This window comes from Pipra filicauda, unplaced genomic scaffold, assembly GCF_003945595.2.
Source record: "Pipra filicauda isolate LSUMZ 115617 unplaced genomic scaffold, ASM394559v2 scaffold35_size7292922_pilon, whole genome shotgun sequence".
Lineage (NCBI taxonomy): Eukaryota > Metazoa > Chordata > Aves > Passeriformes > Pipridae > Pipra > Pipra filicauda.
This window is the reverse complement of record NW_024104487.1, coordinates 1,795,602-1,811,997: the sequence shown is the minus strand read 5'-3', so window position 1 is coordinate 1,811,997 and position 16,396 is coordinate 1,795,602. Positions and strand designations below refer to the sequence as shown.

The following is a 16,396-nucleotide window of genomic DNA, read 5'->3' as shown; positions in this document are numbered from 1 at the left end:
TGTGCAAGCAAACTTACAAGAAGATGACTCTTCTGTGGGATCAACCCATCTGTAATGCCAGTTCTGGTCTGAAATGGCTTTTTGCAGAATAGTGGTCATAGTTCTCCACAGCTTCTGGCTAGCCCCAACTTATGATGCATTCAAGAAATGTGCTTTTATATCCTCATTGTTGCTTCATTTAATGAGTAAATCAACCCACGTGCTTTCTAATTAAGCTGTATTCTGAAATGTGTTTCCTACACCAGTCAATGTTTGCAAACATATTTTCCAAATAAGAGACACAACAGTAGCTGCTTTTGTTAAAGTTAGTTACTATATTTTAAAAATTAGGTATATTTAATATAAAAAATTATAGCACTAAAGTGAGAACCACAGGCATCACAATTCTATCATAATATAAGTTAAAGACAGCATTGGACTTTAATTATTGATCAGTCTGGTAGCTACGTGGAAAAATCCTTGATGGCTGAGTCTCATGTAATCAAGAGTGAGCTATGACAGATGAGCAGAAGTCTGACCTATTTTCACCTGGGAGTGGCAGCATTTTTCTGGCTCACATCTGGCAACTTGGTTTGAAGGAAAGCATAGATATGCGGCCAGATCTTATTGGTTTCTGTTCCAGAAAAGGATTTCAATAACCCTTTTTCCCTAAGGAAGAAAAAGAAGAAACTGTTACAGAAATCAAATTATTTAATTGTCCCAAGACCTCCACCTCACTCCAAGATTACCCTGGCAGGAGTGAGCATTTGATTTAACACCAAGAACAGCCATAACATTGGAAATGCAGGCTGGACAGTCATTACTCTGTTCCTCAAACAGCGAACTATTTGCCACATCAGTTCACAAAACTGACTGCTGTCTGCAGGGCACTTAACAAGCAAGATAAAGATAAGCAGCAATATAGTCATATAGCACATGCTGAACAGCAGTCATCCAAACAACTGTTACTAACACGGGTATTGTAAAGTTGCACCTCATGGATGTGCATCAGAACAAGCAAGATAACCGGCACAATTGAGTTATTCTGAATTAGTAGCTGTTTTATCTGTATAGTATGTTATTATCAATAATAACAATAGCTTAGGCCTATGTCTTACTGCAGTCTTTCAGGTATTTTCACTTCAGAAATCTAACAAAATCAGGAATACCACTGTCAACCTAGAAAAACTTCTTTAAAACTTAACCACCAAAGATGGAGCCTTTAATCCTGGTAGCACATAATGAAGGATGGTGGATATGGAGATAGAGGGAGGACATGATCCTACATGATGTTGTCAGACTATGATTTCTTTGTCTAGGCAAGTTAAGAGTAAAGGTCTACATGGTGACCTGCTATTATCTGTAAATTAGCACTGTGATACCTGCTGCTTTACATCAGTAGAAACTGTGTATCATTTTAGCTCTTAAAAGAACTAGTAATTTGTTATCACTCCACAATGCAAATTACATGATTCTTAAATAGCTTCTTATTCCCAAAGAGTCGTGCTAGCTGGGCCCATCACAGTCCTGTTCTTGGAACAGACACTTTTAAATACTCATTACACAGTTTCTCTATTTGTGTGTTGCTTCTTGACCCCTTGCACTTGGTTAGGAGGGTTTCTACTTATACATTCAGAAGACAAAATACTGTTAAGATCTTCCAGAAAAAAGGAACTGTCTCTTACCTTACTCACCAGAGCTATGTTGCTCAGAACAGTACTATGATGTATTGAATAATGCATAGTGCTCTTTATAAAGCTGAATATGGCTGTGATGACAGGCTATTTTAGTATGCAGGTTCCTGAAAAGGTCCCATACAACAGTGGAAAACATACTCATTCTACTGGGTTGATTCCATTTTGAAGCCAAGAAAGCTGCATGGCTAATCACACCGCATTCACTGTTGCGGAATAAGATATTCTGTAACTGGAAAGATCTGTTCATTGCTATGCTAGTGTGAAATGAGCTTTAGGATGTGGAAGAATAGATTTTACTACTTACCGATAATATTCTAAAACAGGTTTTGTTTGTGCATCATAAGCCTGCAGCCTCCTACTAACCGTCTCCGGCTTGTCATCATCACGCTGAACAAGTGGCTCACCAGTAATATCATCGATGCCCTAATCAGGGTTAAAAGCAAACACTGGAGTATATTTCTTATTTCTGTTTAAGTATATTTTGTGTAATTTTCTATTTAAATTATGATCAGCTGCCAGTTAGGGTGTAGATTTCTGCTTATAAAGAGAAAGGCAGCTGCTCGTATCTTATCTGCAATACAAGTTGTTGACTTTCCAGTAAAACAGTCCGTTGGTGAGAAATATTTTCTCAGTATTGCCAATGAATATTATCACAGTAACTTGACTAATTTGTCCTCTGAAACACTTGTAGAATATGGGGAACACATAGACAAAACCTTCATGTACAAGGGAAAACAATATTGTTGGTAATACATTCCTGCATAACAGCAAGTAAGAGACCAACTGGACCTTTGTTTGACAATACTAAAGGCAAAGGTTTTAATGGGCCTTTGATTTTAGATTGCAAAATGGAAGAGTTATCATTTGGCAACAGCTGTATAAAAATGGCGTAAAAGCCCATTGAAGCTTTCCCTACAGAAGTAGAGACCTAATGTCTGAACTATAATCTCTTGTTCCTATGAAGTAAGTAAACGTTTTGCAGGTCTGTTAGATAAAACTGTATTTCACTTGGTTCAGCTCTATTCCATGGTTTCAACTTATATATTGTAATCTACTATGTTGTGATGTGCCTTCTAACTAGCAAAAGGTAAAGCAGTGTTCCTAGTAGCACAGCTCTGGCAGCTGAAGCCTGCTCTTTGGTCTGATAATTCTCTGTTGCAGCCTGCCTGTGCTCTTCTGCAATTAAAAATAACCATGATTTTAAACACCTCATTTAAAGCAAAACAAAGGCAATGTTTTCAGTTGCTCAGTTCCAGTGCTCACCTGCTATTTCAAGCTGGCCTCTTTCCCTGCAACACTGAAATCCAAAAAACTACTGAGCCTGCTGTGCTTCTGATGTAAGTTATTACAACAGCTTCCAGGTGAAATGTGATGCCAGAACAGCTAAGTTATTTAGAATTGCAGATGAAATACAGCTTAAGCTTCTTCAAAAACCTTAAGGTAACAATGTACAATCCTTATCTTCAAATTCTGCTTTAGGATATTTCACCTCTTGGATGTATTGAGAAGCTTCCCTGACTTGCAAGTTTCTACATCCAATTTTGCAGTACAGCAGCTCTTCCCTTGAAAATACCCATCCTATTTAAATATAAACACGGGGAAAGCATTAAGTGTATTCCTCTAACTGATGATTCTGTGTGCTTCCCAGATACAAACAATGACTCCTCTGGAGGACCACAAAGGAAACTACATTTTGGCTTGTACAGGTTGCAAACAGGCTAAGAATATGCCCAGATCCTATGCTAGTCTGCGAGGCAGACAAGTGTTCCAGCTTGAGTTTCTACCAGGTCACTAACATTCCCTCAAAGGCAGGGTGTTACCAGAAAGATTCTGTGCTCCTAAGAGATGAAATGAACCCTCTTCTTCTGAGCCACTGTGTTTTGAAACAACATATGCAAACAACATTTTACTGCAACTACCAAATGCAGCATTTATTTAGTGCCACACCAACATATATTGCTTACCTGCACTTTGGGAGGACTGAATTCAAGATTGTAGACTCTGCCACTGGCAGGGTGGATCCAACGTGCTGTGAGCCGACACTTTATGGTCTCAAATGGCACATCTAGGTCAATCACAGTGTCTACATGACATTCTTTATCCAGGGCTTCTGCCTGAGCAACTGTTCTGGGGAAACCTTTTTAAAGGAAACAACTCCATAAGATTCCAAAAGCAGAATTACCTGGATTCAGTCATTAGAGAAAATAATTGTCAAACAGGGGAAAAAAAAGCATTATCATGCTCTAAAGGTTAAAGAGACATCAGATTTCCCATGTATTTTTCAGTGTATCGTGGCATTTTAACTTGTTAAACGCCTCCCAGCTTTCATTTCCTCATTGCAGTTAATCATCTTCCCAAAAGTGTAACAAATAAATGCAAAAAGACCCCATACTCATATGTACCACATACCACTACATTGCATAAAAGCACTGTGTATGCACTTGGAACAATAAAAGCTCCAGTGAAAAGCTTCACTCAGGTGTCTGGAATAACTTTAGAAACATTTGTGGCATCTCTTATTTCCACAGTTGTGCAAGTCTGGCTTAAGGCGGTTACCAGTACAAACCTGTTTTATTCAGTTGCAGTAAGCCAAATATATTTACCAGAGGCAGCCCAGGATTAATTTTATATAAAGTGTAGCTTCAGAAGGGGTTCTAGAAGTTCTAGGTATCAAACTGTCCTGGGGTATGATGACTGTGAGAACACTCGGGCTGAACAGGAACCTGTCTTTTCACTTAAAAGATACTGCATTTTGCCCCATGACCTCTATAGCTCCCTATTCTGTGCTTTTCAACTATTAGAGAAACTTAAGAAGGGGTGCAGTAGGAAACAAGGAATAAGCAAATCAAGGTCTCCACAAAGAACTGAAAATGAAAAATTGAGCACAAGAACTTTGGTGGTCAAAGTTGCTGCAGAATGTGCTATTGCATCATAGATTCACTGAAACAATGCCCCTACTGACAAAGCTCTAGCATAGTCTCATGTAATTTTCATCATACTACACAAGCAAACTTCTCCATAAAGGCAAATACCAAGAAGCACAAACTTCAGAAACTCTTCTTGAATAACATTTATTGATCAGTCCACTGCCTGAGTAAGGAACAAGCAAAGAACTAGCCTTACAACAGGAAAAAAAAAGTCTAAAGGCTACTGTGTCTGGTCTAAAACATGATAAAAGGAAAGAGCTAATTAACTCAGACAAAGCTCTTGCTTATGCATTAAGTCTTGTGCAGCTGGTTTGCATCACAGTCATCAGCTGCCCTCATCCTGTTTTTCACACACTCATATTATCTCATGGAAATGCTTCTAAATGTTAAGAGCAGAAGGAGAGCTTCAGGACTACTGTTCTTACTGTTGCCAAGCTAGTCGGCCACCACACATCTCAGTTATGCAGCTGGAAAAGGAGTTTGCTGTGGGACTGAGTAATGAGAAACTCCCTCAACAAATTAAAATGCCTTTACAAAAGCACTTCATTGAAAATAAACCAGTGTTTGCTGCACACAGTGTTTTCTTGATACAGAAAAAAATCTACAAAATTGAATTATGAAGATTCCAGGAACACAGAGAGAAGCGCCCTAAATTATACCACACATAAATCTAAACAGATTATAACCACAGACACATACGACTTAGACTGCTACATCTGCTATGATTGCCACCAACCTATCATAAGGGAGTAAATGGTTATTTGGCTAAGTGAGAATACAAGCAGTTCAGCAACTGTTTGAGACAGCTGACCTCAGCTGTTTGTTCTGCATTACAATTATCAAACTAAAGATTTCAGATTAACATTTTTCAACAGAACAGTGTTGTTCCTACAAAGCCTACTATGCCAGATCTACCCCGGGTGTAATTCACTGAGTCTCATTCCAAATACCAATGCAGACAAAATTTTTTGCTCCAAAAGTTTAAAGGCAGCGGCACGTTAACACGCAACAGAAACTGACCTATTCTCTTATGGTTTTCACACCGTCTTCCTGGTAAGAGCTGCCAGTCTGTGCAGCTATGCTGCTACAAATCCAGATCCACAAGGCTGGAACTCTGCATACACAAGCCCTGGAACTAAAGAAAATAACCCAAATATCTGCAGCTCTTTGCTTTATTGATTAGGTTTCATTGTGCTGTTCACTGTGGAATGAAGCCTAGAGAATAGAACCCAACAGCAAGAGACCTTTTAGACCACTTAAGCGGTGGTTTTGTTAGTGATTTATTACACACCACACCACTGCAGTACTTTTCCATACTTACCTTGTTACTGCATCACATGCCTACCTTTCTATTTAAATAATTACTCAGCCCCATCCTTCAAAAGTTTTCCATTCCCCAAGGACTTTAACAAGAAAAGTCTTTAAAAAAAGAAACTTCTCAATGAATCAATATCATAAAAACTAACAGAACTGCCAGTTTTGAAATTTTACTGGAATATTGAACTACCCTTTTCAACATGAGTTAAATATCCCTGTAATGTTCTGAAGGCAGGATGCACCTAAAGCATCTTTCAGCCAAAAAAAACTGGGGCAGACTAGCTGCTGAAGGTTTCACAAGCTGGCAACAAGCGACCAAAGCACTCCAAGCTTTCCAGACCAGATTTTCTCTCCATATACAGTGATATCCAATATGCTAACTTACCATCCAACAGCCAGTTGTACTGATCTAGACCTTTTAGCTCAGTCAGCATTAGTTGTGTCATGATGTCATCTGGAATAAGCCGCCCTTGATCAATGTAGGACTTGGCAAGGATTCCAACTTCTGCGAAAGTAAGAGAAGTTGCATTACACTATCTCTGACCTCCAGCAAGTAAAGACCTCCCACAAGCCTGCAAAAAATTTGTTTTGATCAGGATGGCAGAGAAAAATTGTAAACAACAGAGACAGTAGGCTTGCTCAAATTAAAAAAACAGATGATCAGGTAGGATCTGACTGTGCAAATGTTTATACAATTCATTTGATCAGTTTGACAGATGGCAACAGTGCAGAACACACCTCTATCCCTGCACCCTCTCAATAAGTTTACTAGTAAGTATTTGAAATATTAAGTTCATAAGACTAAAACTGGGAGAGGCCATTAGGCAAAAGAGTCTTCAAAGTAAGAAATATAAAGGATACAAGTTTATTAATATATCAGCCCTCAGATTTCCTGTAAAAAAAGTTATTTTCTCAGTTAGTAACTAACTTAGACTTCACTACGAAGAGAAACATCTTTGGCATTTAAGAGAGTAGTATGCAGTGGGACACGCTTGCCAGATACGTATTTTTATGATTACTAGAGTTACAAGAGGATGTTTATAGATGCTGTAAACTATTTATGGGAGCACACAGACACTAGTATTTTCCCATGGAACTGACTAACCTTTAATACCAGTCATTTAGTCCACTGGCTCACTAAAATTACATCCACGCATCATGGTTCTGGGTATCACACCATGCTCCTACCTGACAGGCTGTAGTTCACCCAAATAATGGGTACAGACAGGAAGAAATTCAGTTGGGTCACAGGCACAAAGTCTCCATACCTTTCATTTACAAAACAATTACCCAATTATGTTAAGTCACCCAGAGCAGCAGCTAGACAGGTTTTATTGTGGATCTGCAGAAGCCTTTACTTGCAGCCAATTCAGATCTAGTTACAGAAAACTAAGCAGAAGAGAAAATGGGATGGACTGACATACCAACACAAGATATAACCACTTTCAGCAGAAAGCAGTGAAAAATGCCAGTCCTGTCATTCAATGCATGGAATGTGCAGTAGTACAGAGGCTCTTCTTCAGATAAGGCAACTGAAAAGTAGTGGATGCAAACAGTAGCTTTGCTAATTACAAAAAAAAAACAACCAAACCAACCAAACAAAACAAAACAAACAAACAAACAACAAAAAAACCCACACACAAAAAAAAAACAATGAAGAGACAATTTCCCCTTATTGGGTATTCACATCTGTAGTCAGGCTTGAAAAGCCTGAAGACCATGAAATAGCCACTGAGTCTGCCTGGGTCTTTTCCCTTCCTTCCTTCTTCAAGGTCAGCAAGTCATACCTCTTATTAGTCTAGTGTGCTTTAAACCACGTCCCCTGAAAAAGTAGACTGGGAGGTGGAATAAATCTTCTCTAGATAGTTTAATGTGTACTTGATGCTTAGATCTACTACTGATTTAGGTTACAGCATTGCTCTAGCCACAATGATCTAAAAATATGTGCAAGGCAAGGTTCACAGAGAACAGTTTTAACATACTTTGGAAAGATGATGTGGTTTTGGGCCCAGAGAGGTTCAGAATACAGCAAGCTGCAAGGTCCTATTATTAGACCAACAGAGTTGGAAACATACTGCCTCTTACCTCTCTCTACAGAACTCGGGTAATTTAGAAAGTTACTATTACAGAAGGAAAAAAATAGGCAAAACTACCCTCAGAGTTACATATTAGGACAAGAGGTTTGTACACTAGGTCGTGGCTTTTTGTTGTTGTTTCCCTGCTGTTGGGAGGGAGATTTTGTGAGGTTTTGTTGGTTTTATTTAGTTCTGGTTTTTGTCAGCTTGGGTCTGAAACCACTACAGGCATGGCAATTTTTGGAATTAAAGGCAACACAGGTTTCTTTTCTTTCTAGGTGATAACAGGTATCCACGTTTCATGTTTTTACAAAAGACTGGCATGTTCAAACCACATTACAGCAAACAAGCTCTAGCCGTAATCAGACAATAGTTTCCCCAACACTAGAGGTGGTCACAGACTCTCCACTCTCCAAAGCAGCAGAATGTGGTAATAACTGCAAACTGCTACAGCCACATCTTCAACAGGACTTTTCAACAGTGTCCATTTTCACAAGACAGCAAGTGCCAAAATTTGCACCATATAACTACTGTTAATTATACCTAATTTTTCAAGTGTTTTAACTGCCCATCTTAGACATTTCCCAAAGAACAGAGAAATGCTTTTATTATGATTAAAACTCAAATGCTTTGCCTTGACTGAACTTGTCAAAGCTCTCTGAGTTGTCTATCTGTCATTCTCCTATCTTCAGTGTACTACTTATTCCTGCTACCTCATACTTCATCTCAATCCTTTGGAGACCATTTCTGCAACTAGTGACTGACATTCAATGAAATCACAATAGAACTTTATCTGGGTTAATTAGTGAATGAAAAACTCTGTAACAAATTCTGTTAAGTTCTATGCCAGCCAAGTCAGAGAAAATATCACCACTTACACCCTCAACTGGCATGTCTCCTCACATTCAGGGTTTTAACATGTCTGCTACATTTTCATTTCACACCTTTGCTCTGCTTCACATTCTGTCATCTGTCCAACCCACCTAGAATTCTTTGCCTATTCACTTCTTTCCACCACTTCATGGCTCCCTCCTCGAATCAAGCAACGCAGTATTTCCTCTTGCAATTTTCTCTTCTCACACATCCTTCAGCTTGATTCTGGTGCTCTATGATCTTGCTTCCAAGATATATTGAAAGAGCACAAAACTTAAAATATTTAGTAAACTCCAAAGCACTTGGTAAAAATAACACATTTCCTTCATTTTCCAAAATGGCCCCACTAGGTCTTACACTGAAATGTCATAACAGAACAGTTTTGTGACCCTTGGTAAATAAAAACTTTTGACTGTGCAACCAAACAGACAGAAATAGCATTAATATGACCAGATATGCCTGCACAGGTGGTGTTCATAGCAAATGCTTAACTTGTGGATATCAATTGTAGTAAAGCTGGTCACTGTGCCAAAGTCATTGTTCTTACTGGGCAAACAGAATTTGTGTAAAGAGATGGGGAAATCACATCACAACTGATTTTGCAATGCAGATAATTTTTCAACTTCAAACATGCTTATGAGTTTCCAAAAATAAACAGACTGCCAGTTACCCAAGGGTAATACTACTGTCATACTCACAGGTGAATGTAATACTCTACAGCTTTAAAGTGTTGGAAATAACAATACTCTTACTTCATCATATGCAACCTGAAATGGTTCTTACAAGGTTTCTCACCCCACCATGAAGAAAAGCAGGCATGGAAGTCATGAGGGGACCTTTCATCATTGCAAAAATTCACCACAGATAGGAGCTGTGGCATTTCAACAGAGGCCAGAGGTCAAGCTAGGACTACAGAGCAAGAATAACACACAATTACCTCATACAAGCAGTACTATATGCAAACACAGACCACGCTGCAACCTAAGCACAATATGAACTTGTAAGACAATAATGATAATAATAATAAAAGCATAAGATAAGCAGTTTGAAAATTTTGCCCGTTTGGTTTTGGAAAGCACCACTACCATTATGCCTGGCTGTCTGGGACAAGGCTTTCTAACTTTGGAATAGCTAACTTTGGAATAGCTGTTAATAATTCTAGGTGCCTCTACTTCTAGCCATCAAATGGAGATCTGAAAAAGTCTAATTGCCCAGAACTCCTCCTCTTGCCCTGCCTGTTAAAAACTGCATTTTTCCCTTTTAAGATGCTTCCAGCTAGAAAAACTATCAGAGACTTAACAGAGCTGTAAGAAACATCTACAAAAATTACTGTGTGCTTACAAAAAGCACCAAGACGAGGAATCAATGAGGTGTAACAAAGCAAGGAAAACGAAATAACCCCAGATAACTGCGTACACCTTCACAAAGAGGATGCCAAATGACAGCTCGTAGAGGACCCGCGGCTGAAGATACGAGGCCTACTTCGGTGGCCCCCGGCCTCCAAAGGCGCTGTGTGAAGACACCCAGCCCCTGCCTGGGTGAGGGGGGAGCACAGAGCTGGGACTGGGGAACAGCAAACCCCCTTCCCGGAGGGAGAAGGGAGGGAAGGAGGCTGGGAAGGACCGCGTGCCGCGGGCGCGGGGCTGTGTCACGCGGGGCCCCCGCCGGGCTGCGCGGGGACGGTTCCCGCGGAGCGGGGGGGAAGAGGGATCGCACACCCCCCATCCCCGCCCCGTCCCCATTCCCACCTGTCTTCTTTTGCATGTTGTCCCTCAGCAGGTCACCGCTGGAGAGGTGCTTCACGCCGAAGTGTTTGATAATCCGAGCGGAGACGGTGCCTTTCCCGGAGCCCGGCGGCCCCATGATGACGGCGCGCAGCAGCGGCGACACCACCATGCTGCTCCTGCTCTCCTGCCGCTCCGGCCGCCGCTGGGGACGGGCAGGGGCGCGGCAGGAGCGACGCCTTCCCCAGGAGCGCCGCCTCGGACCGGCGGGGAGCCAAGGCCGGTCCTCCCAGGGAAAAACATCGGCGGCTTCTCCGGCTGTCAATCAGGGGCAGGAAGGAAAGATCCTTTACGTAAATGCACGGCGGGAGGGAGGGATAAATGAATAATAATAAAAGATAACTGAAGCAAATTGCATTTTAGAAAGTCGCATCAGATCGCATTAAGGCATCACTGTCCGAACTGGACCTGACCAACATTCCTGGGCCCCTTTGCCCAGGAGACCCATTTTAGCTGCTTCTGGAGGCCGCTGCCACTGCCCCTGCCTGTTTCCACTCTCAGTCACAGAATTACGAAATCATTTACGTTGGAAAACACCTCGAAGGTCACCGAGTCCAACAGCAATCCAACTCTGCCAAGTCCACACGAAACCACGTCCCAGTAATTGACAAATAACGCCTTTTAATATCCCCAGGGATAGTGACACCCCGATTTCCCCGAACTGTCACAAGGATTTCCTAGACCTGGGACACGACTCCTTACCTGGCTGTCACCCGATGACTGCTCGGCGGCTGACTCGTCCCGTGGATGACCTGACCCGACCCTGCCCTGCCCAAGTGCCCTGAGGCTGCGGCTGACTGCTGTGCTCAGCTCTCTGCTCGCCCACCCACCCCCACGCCAGCAGCTCTGCTTTTGCTGGTCTCTAACGAATAAGCTCCAAATGCCTGGCAGCGGGAAGCTGCATTTTTAACGAGCTGCGCCTGAGCTTTATTTAACATACATGACTGTGAACAGCTGCAGGTTGTCCGTCTTTTGACCGGTATTCTTCCAAAGGACACATAGAACTCCTTTCCCACAGATGTGATTCAGTGATTCTCAGCTACGGCAGAACACAATGTTTTCGCCAAAACAGAAGATTGTTCTGTCTCCTGAGTGTTCATTGTCATGTCCACAGCCGGAGAAGTGAGCCTTCTTGCTAAAGGTTCTGGAGATGTTGATGGATCTCGACCACTGTGAATCAGAAGAGCTGCAGTGAAAAAGTGATCCCACAGAAAGGAGACCCAACACCAAAACATTAATGAAATTCAGCTTTCTGTTTTAAAACCTCGTTTCATTTCAGTGGTCTTACATTGAAACAAGTAAAGCAACAAGAATACATGCAAAAGTATGTTTGATACTTAAGGACAATATGGAAATGGGAATATAGCCCCAAAACTGCCCAGTCAACAAAATATATTGCCTTAACAATAAAGTAGGAAGGCACTGGCTTAGCACGGAAATCTTACTATGAGCATAAATCTTATTATATTGAGCAATGTGAACCTCTGTAATTGAACCTAGTAATACCTCTATTCCAGAATGGAGTAGGGCAGCAACAGTGAAACATTCAGGGCTTTAGCAATGTTTCCAGGGCAACATTTTAGTCCACCAAAGCACCACAGTCTTAAACAAAATTTGGCAACACAAAGCTATTCAAATGTTAGAAGTCGTGCTGTTCGTTTGAAGCTCCACACTTCATAGACTTCTGAATGGTGGAAGTCCACTAAATGTGTAGACAACAATCAAGTGTCCCTAAAGCAAGTATGTGGGAAAATGGAGGTATTATATGAAATAAATCTCCAGCAAATAACTAGACTTGTCAGAGAGATTGTTAACTCTTATCTCCAATGCCATCATATATAAAAACCAGCAATAATTTATCTGCCTGTGTAAGACGGGAACCTGAGATTCAGCCTCTCTACAGGCACTGTTGAGCAGCTCAGAAAAACTCCAGAGAGGAATGCTAAAATAATCCCACTGTTAAAGACTATTTAGCAACCTCACTGAACATCATAACAGATTCACAAAGAAGGGGTGGAAATGAATAGAAAGGTGTGTATTTCTCATACACACACACACACAGAGGTTCTTACTAACGTAAGATCTTCGCAGAACAATAGTGGGTACTTATGTTACAAAAATTATTACTAAAAGAAATTATTGTTCCCCATTTCTTGGCTATCTTTGCCAGAGTTCAAATCTTGTCCTAGTAGTTTTGTGCAATAGTTGTGACATTACACATTAGAATGTGCAATGTGACATTGTGACATTAGAAGTAGAAAAGGAAATAATGGGATAAATAGGTCAATGGTTCACTGGTTTGTATACAATGTTTTACACAACTATTCTGTATTTAAAGACATACAAATGATTTTTTTTTCCCAGCCCTAATTTTGGTGCTTGGAACATGACATTTGGTTATCTTAATTCAGACTTAATTATTCATTAGCCAATGTTTAATTAATACAACTTGCATTGTGTTCTGGATTAATCTTTTTCACATATGTATCCTACAGTTGTAAGTTAAAATCCTAACTCTTGCTCAGTGACCTTATTGAAGTAGCCCTTGTGGTGACTGAACGGAAATCAAAATCTTCTGTCAAACAAATCCAGATGTTCTTTTCAATAGAGAATCTTTCAGATTTCTCAGCATTTTTTTTCAAACATAAGAAATTCTTTAAATAGGATTTTTAAAGTTTAATTGTCAAAGGAGTTTCTGTCATGTCTGCTCCTTGGAAGTCTAAATCCTTTCTTTTGAGTTTGATACACAGTTCCTTTAGTACTGTTGGGTAACTACTTCCCAAGTGTTCTATTTTATACCAAAATGAAATGGTTACTTACATGAGGAAGAAGTTATAGTACACCGATGGGTGAAAAACTGGCTGGAATCAAGGTCAAAGTGTAGTGGTTAGCATTTTGTACCCTACTAAGAAGCTGTTAATGAGTGTGGATTGCCAGGGTCTGCCCTGGGACCTTGTCCTGTCTAGTGTCTGTAAATAGCCCTGGGAGGAGAGTGCACCCTCATCAACTTTGCAAGTAATTCCAAACCATGCAACTATAGTGGGCAGGCCCAGGGGCAGGAGGTGGAGTTCAGCAGGGACAGGTGGGGAAAGGGACCAAGCAGAACTGTGACAATTCAACAAAGGCGGGTGCAAAATCCTGCACCCAGGACACACAGATTGCTTCCAACAGCACAGACTGGGGATTGACCAGCAGAGTAGCAGCCCTGCTGAAGAAGTCTGGGAAATACTGGTGCACAGCCAGCTAAGCACCACCCAGCACGTGGCCACTAACATCCGGGGCCATACTAACAGGAGGGTAGACACCACATCAGGGGAAACAGTTAGCTCCCTGGATTAGGCACTCCTTAGGTCACACCTCTGTACTGTTGCTAGTTTTGGGCCCTTCAGTACAAGACAGGTATTGATCAGCTGGGCCAGGTTTAGCAGGAAGTGACCGAGATGAGCAGGGTTTGTAGAAGAAGCCCTGCCACAGGCAGATAGAACCATGCTTGCTGAGACTGGAAAGAAGAAGGGTTCAGGGTACCTAATGCCAGCCTTCTAACACCCACGAGCAGGTTACTTGGGAAGGCAGAGCCAGTCTCCTTACTAATGAGCCCTGTGTGGGCTCATTAAGTCAGGCAGTGGAGTCAAAGTATTAGTAGTCTCAGTCATCTGAGGTCTTTAAGACCCAGCTGGATAAAGCCTGGAGCAACCCAGTCTGACCACACTTTGGGCCACTGATTGGACTAAAGATCTGGATTCCAACCTGGATGATATATTTGTAAAACAAGATACTCCATTAATTAAGTTTAAAAAAAAAAGGCATGAAGTACTTATCCAATGAAGGCTAACATATATAAACAACATAGCTGCAAATTCTTCCATGAACAATGTATACCATTAAGAACATTTTTTCTTTTTGAATTAAATACAGGTTGAAATATGTAGGGTGAAATGTTCTTAGCTTTAACTGTTTGCCTGTTTGCCTTAAAGTAGCAAATGTGTGACTCTTTACAAACCAAACATGTAGAGCTATGATTCTTTATTTAGATTTAAATAGTGTTTTACTGCAAAGAGGGATATAATGATATCACTTTTGTGGTGTCATTCCTACCTTTATTGAACACCTAATGGATTATTCCTCAGAGGTGCTGAGTACACTTATCCAAAACATGGGTTGTCCCATAACTATAAGTTTTCTAGGCAATTAATGTTCTTCAGATAGAAATTTCCTATCTGTACACCCAGCTTGCTATACTCAAAACTTTATTTATGACAAATAGGAAACACACCTTATTTATAAAGTGAAAAATTTATTGTTAGCATAATTGAAATCCTAACAGCCTCATTCAAGAATTATTATTAATTCAGATGTAATTATTACAGAAAGTATATGTTTATGCTAAATTATTATTATTAAATTATATTATTTATTATATAAATAATGACTTGTTCCACAGATACTTCTTAGTTTCTACCATTCTCCTGGTGTTGTGGGCACCTCTCTCCCCTCCTTACCTAGACCCCAAAGTCAGCAGTCTCACTCAGGTGAAGGGAGTTGGGCTTACAGTGAGTCATCAACATCTGGAGTCCCTCACCAGGAAGAATATCATGATTATGTTGACAGCTTTTTCTTCATCCCCCTAGGGTTCACTTGGAAGCAAAGCATAAGCAGATTGAAAAATGTTCAAACAGTGCAAGTCTGACAAGCTTCTGTTCTGAGGTCTTGGAAACTCAGTACAAGGCTTATGTCTTGTTACAACAGTCACAAGTTGATAATGATCTACGGCAGAATTTCAGTTGTTTAAAAAACATTTCTGTTGTCCCAGTGGTTCTTTTGAAGTACATGTAGAACCCATAATTTTAATCATATAAAAAGCAGTCACCACAGATTGTTTAAACATCCCTCAAAATACATGTAAATAGAAAAAGACAGTAAGTTCAAGTAAACACAGGTTACATAGCTGTTTTTCTGAAACTGTGTGAAAACACTTGGGAGATACGTGAATCAAAGAAATACAGAAAACAACATTATCTGTTTGGACACTTGGAGGCCTCATACCTTAGTGGAAGGCAGAGTTCTCTTGGAAGCTTCTGTAATGACCTTTTCTGCATTATTTATCTCAAGTGATTAAAATACCAGGTTCTCCAACCATTGCTTTAATGAAAATTAACATTTTCCTTAAGTATTAAAAGTAAACCAGTAATAGCTTTACATTTTGAGATTAAATTGTAACAACTGTCCACATCACAAAATGTGACCAGCCACTTAGCCTCTCTAGGCAATTAATAAAAATCTTTTTCCTGACTCCAGAAATCCTCGAACTTCTAGGATAACAAATTACTAGCACTAACCAGGGGAAGAAAAACGCCCTTCCATGTCATTGGGTATTTTTATGACAGACAGAGCTCTCATTACAGGTATACTTACATTATACCAGCAGATGAGTGTTTTTCAGTCTATCTGGCAGTGATTGATTACAGAATTATCTTATTTCAGTTACATAAGAGAATTCTGGCTGCCAGTGGAGTCAGTTTTAGGGAAGACTGTTTTCCCATGCCTTGGCATGGAACAGATACTTGCAAATTGTTAACAGATGATAACAAGTCATTGGAAGTTACAGGGGAAGGATGAGATGGACAGAACTAAAAATACATGCGTGGGAGAGCAGAGGAATACACAAAGGAGGAGAAATAAACCACAAAAGAGAGTTCATTTGAACTAGACATATTTGACTAGACATTTTCTGTGCAAATCAGAGA

The 16,396-nt window shown here is 40.4% G+C and overlaps 2 protein-coding genes across 3 annotated transcripts in view; one reads left to right on the top strand and one right to left on the bottom strand.

The window, feature by feature from the left end:
* Window positions 1–291: 291 nt before the first annotated feature.
* On the bottom strand, window positions 292–11,671 carry AK3 (adenylate kinase 3). Of its 2 annotated transcripts, XM_027709696.2 has the most exons (6): window positions 11,593–11,671; window positions 10,617–10,910; window positions 6,306–6,425; window positions 3,641–3,813; window positions 1,981–2,099; window positions 292–648 (listed from the first exon to the last, which is right to left on the bottom strand). In XM_027709696.2, exons 2-6 carry the CDS (start codon window positions 10,762–10,764, stop codon window positions 525–527), a joined length of 684 nt encoding a protein of 227 aa, XP_027565497.1. In that variant the 5' UTR covers window positions 10,765–10,910; window positions 11,593–11,671; the 3' UTR covers window positions 292–524. The 2 variants fall into 2 exon arrangements, with proteins under 2 accessions (XP_027565497.1, XP_039240476.1); XM_039384542.1 differs by lacking the exons at window positions 10,617–10,910; window positions 11,593–11,671 and adding an exon at window positions 8,979–9,870.
* The window catches only part of RCL1 (RNA terminal phosphate cyclase like 1), a 39,193-nt gene continuing 33,559 nt past the window's right edge, over window positions 10,763–16,396 (top strand). The window contains exon 1 of the mRNA XM_039384539.1: window positions 10,763–10,945. Coding sequence (XP_039240473.1) covers window positions 10,763–10,945 — 183 coding nt within the window. The remainder of the gene's footprint in view (window positions 10,946–16,396) is intronic.

Bases quoted from the DNA above. Each gene is read 5' to 3' on its own strand.
- AK3 (XM_027709696.2), bottom strand. From the start codon at position 10,764: ATGGTGGTGTCGCCGCTGCTGCGCGCCGTCATCATGGGGCCGCCGGGC. The intron at 6,426-10,616 runs GTGGGAATGGGG...TTACTTTCGCAG, and splicing joins CAACATGCAAAAGAAGACAG to AAGTTGGAATCCTTGCCAAG. The intron at 649-1,980 runs GTAAGTAGTAAA...TTTCTTCCTTAG, and splicing joins CCTGTTTTAGAATATTATCG to GGAAAAAGGGTTATTGAAAT.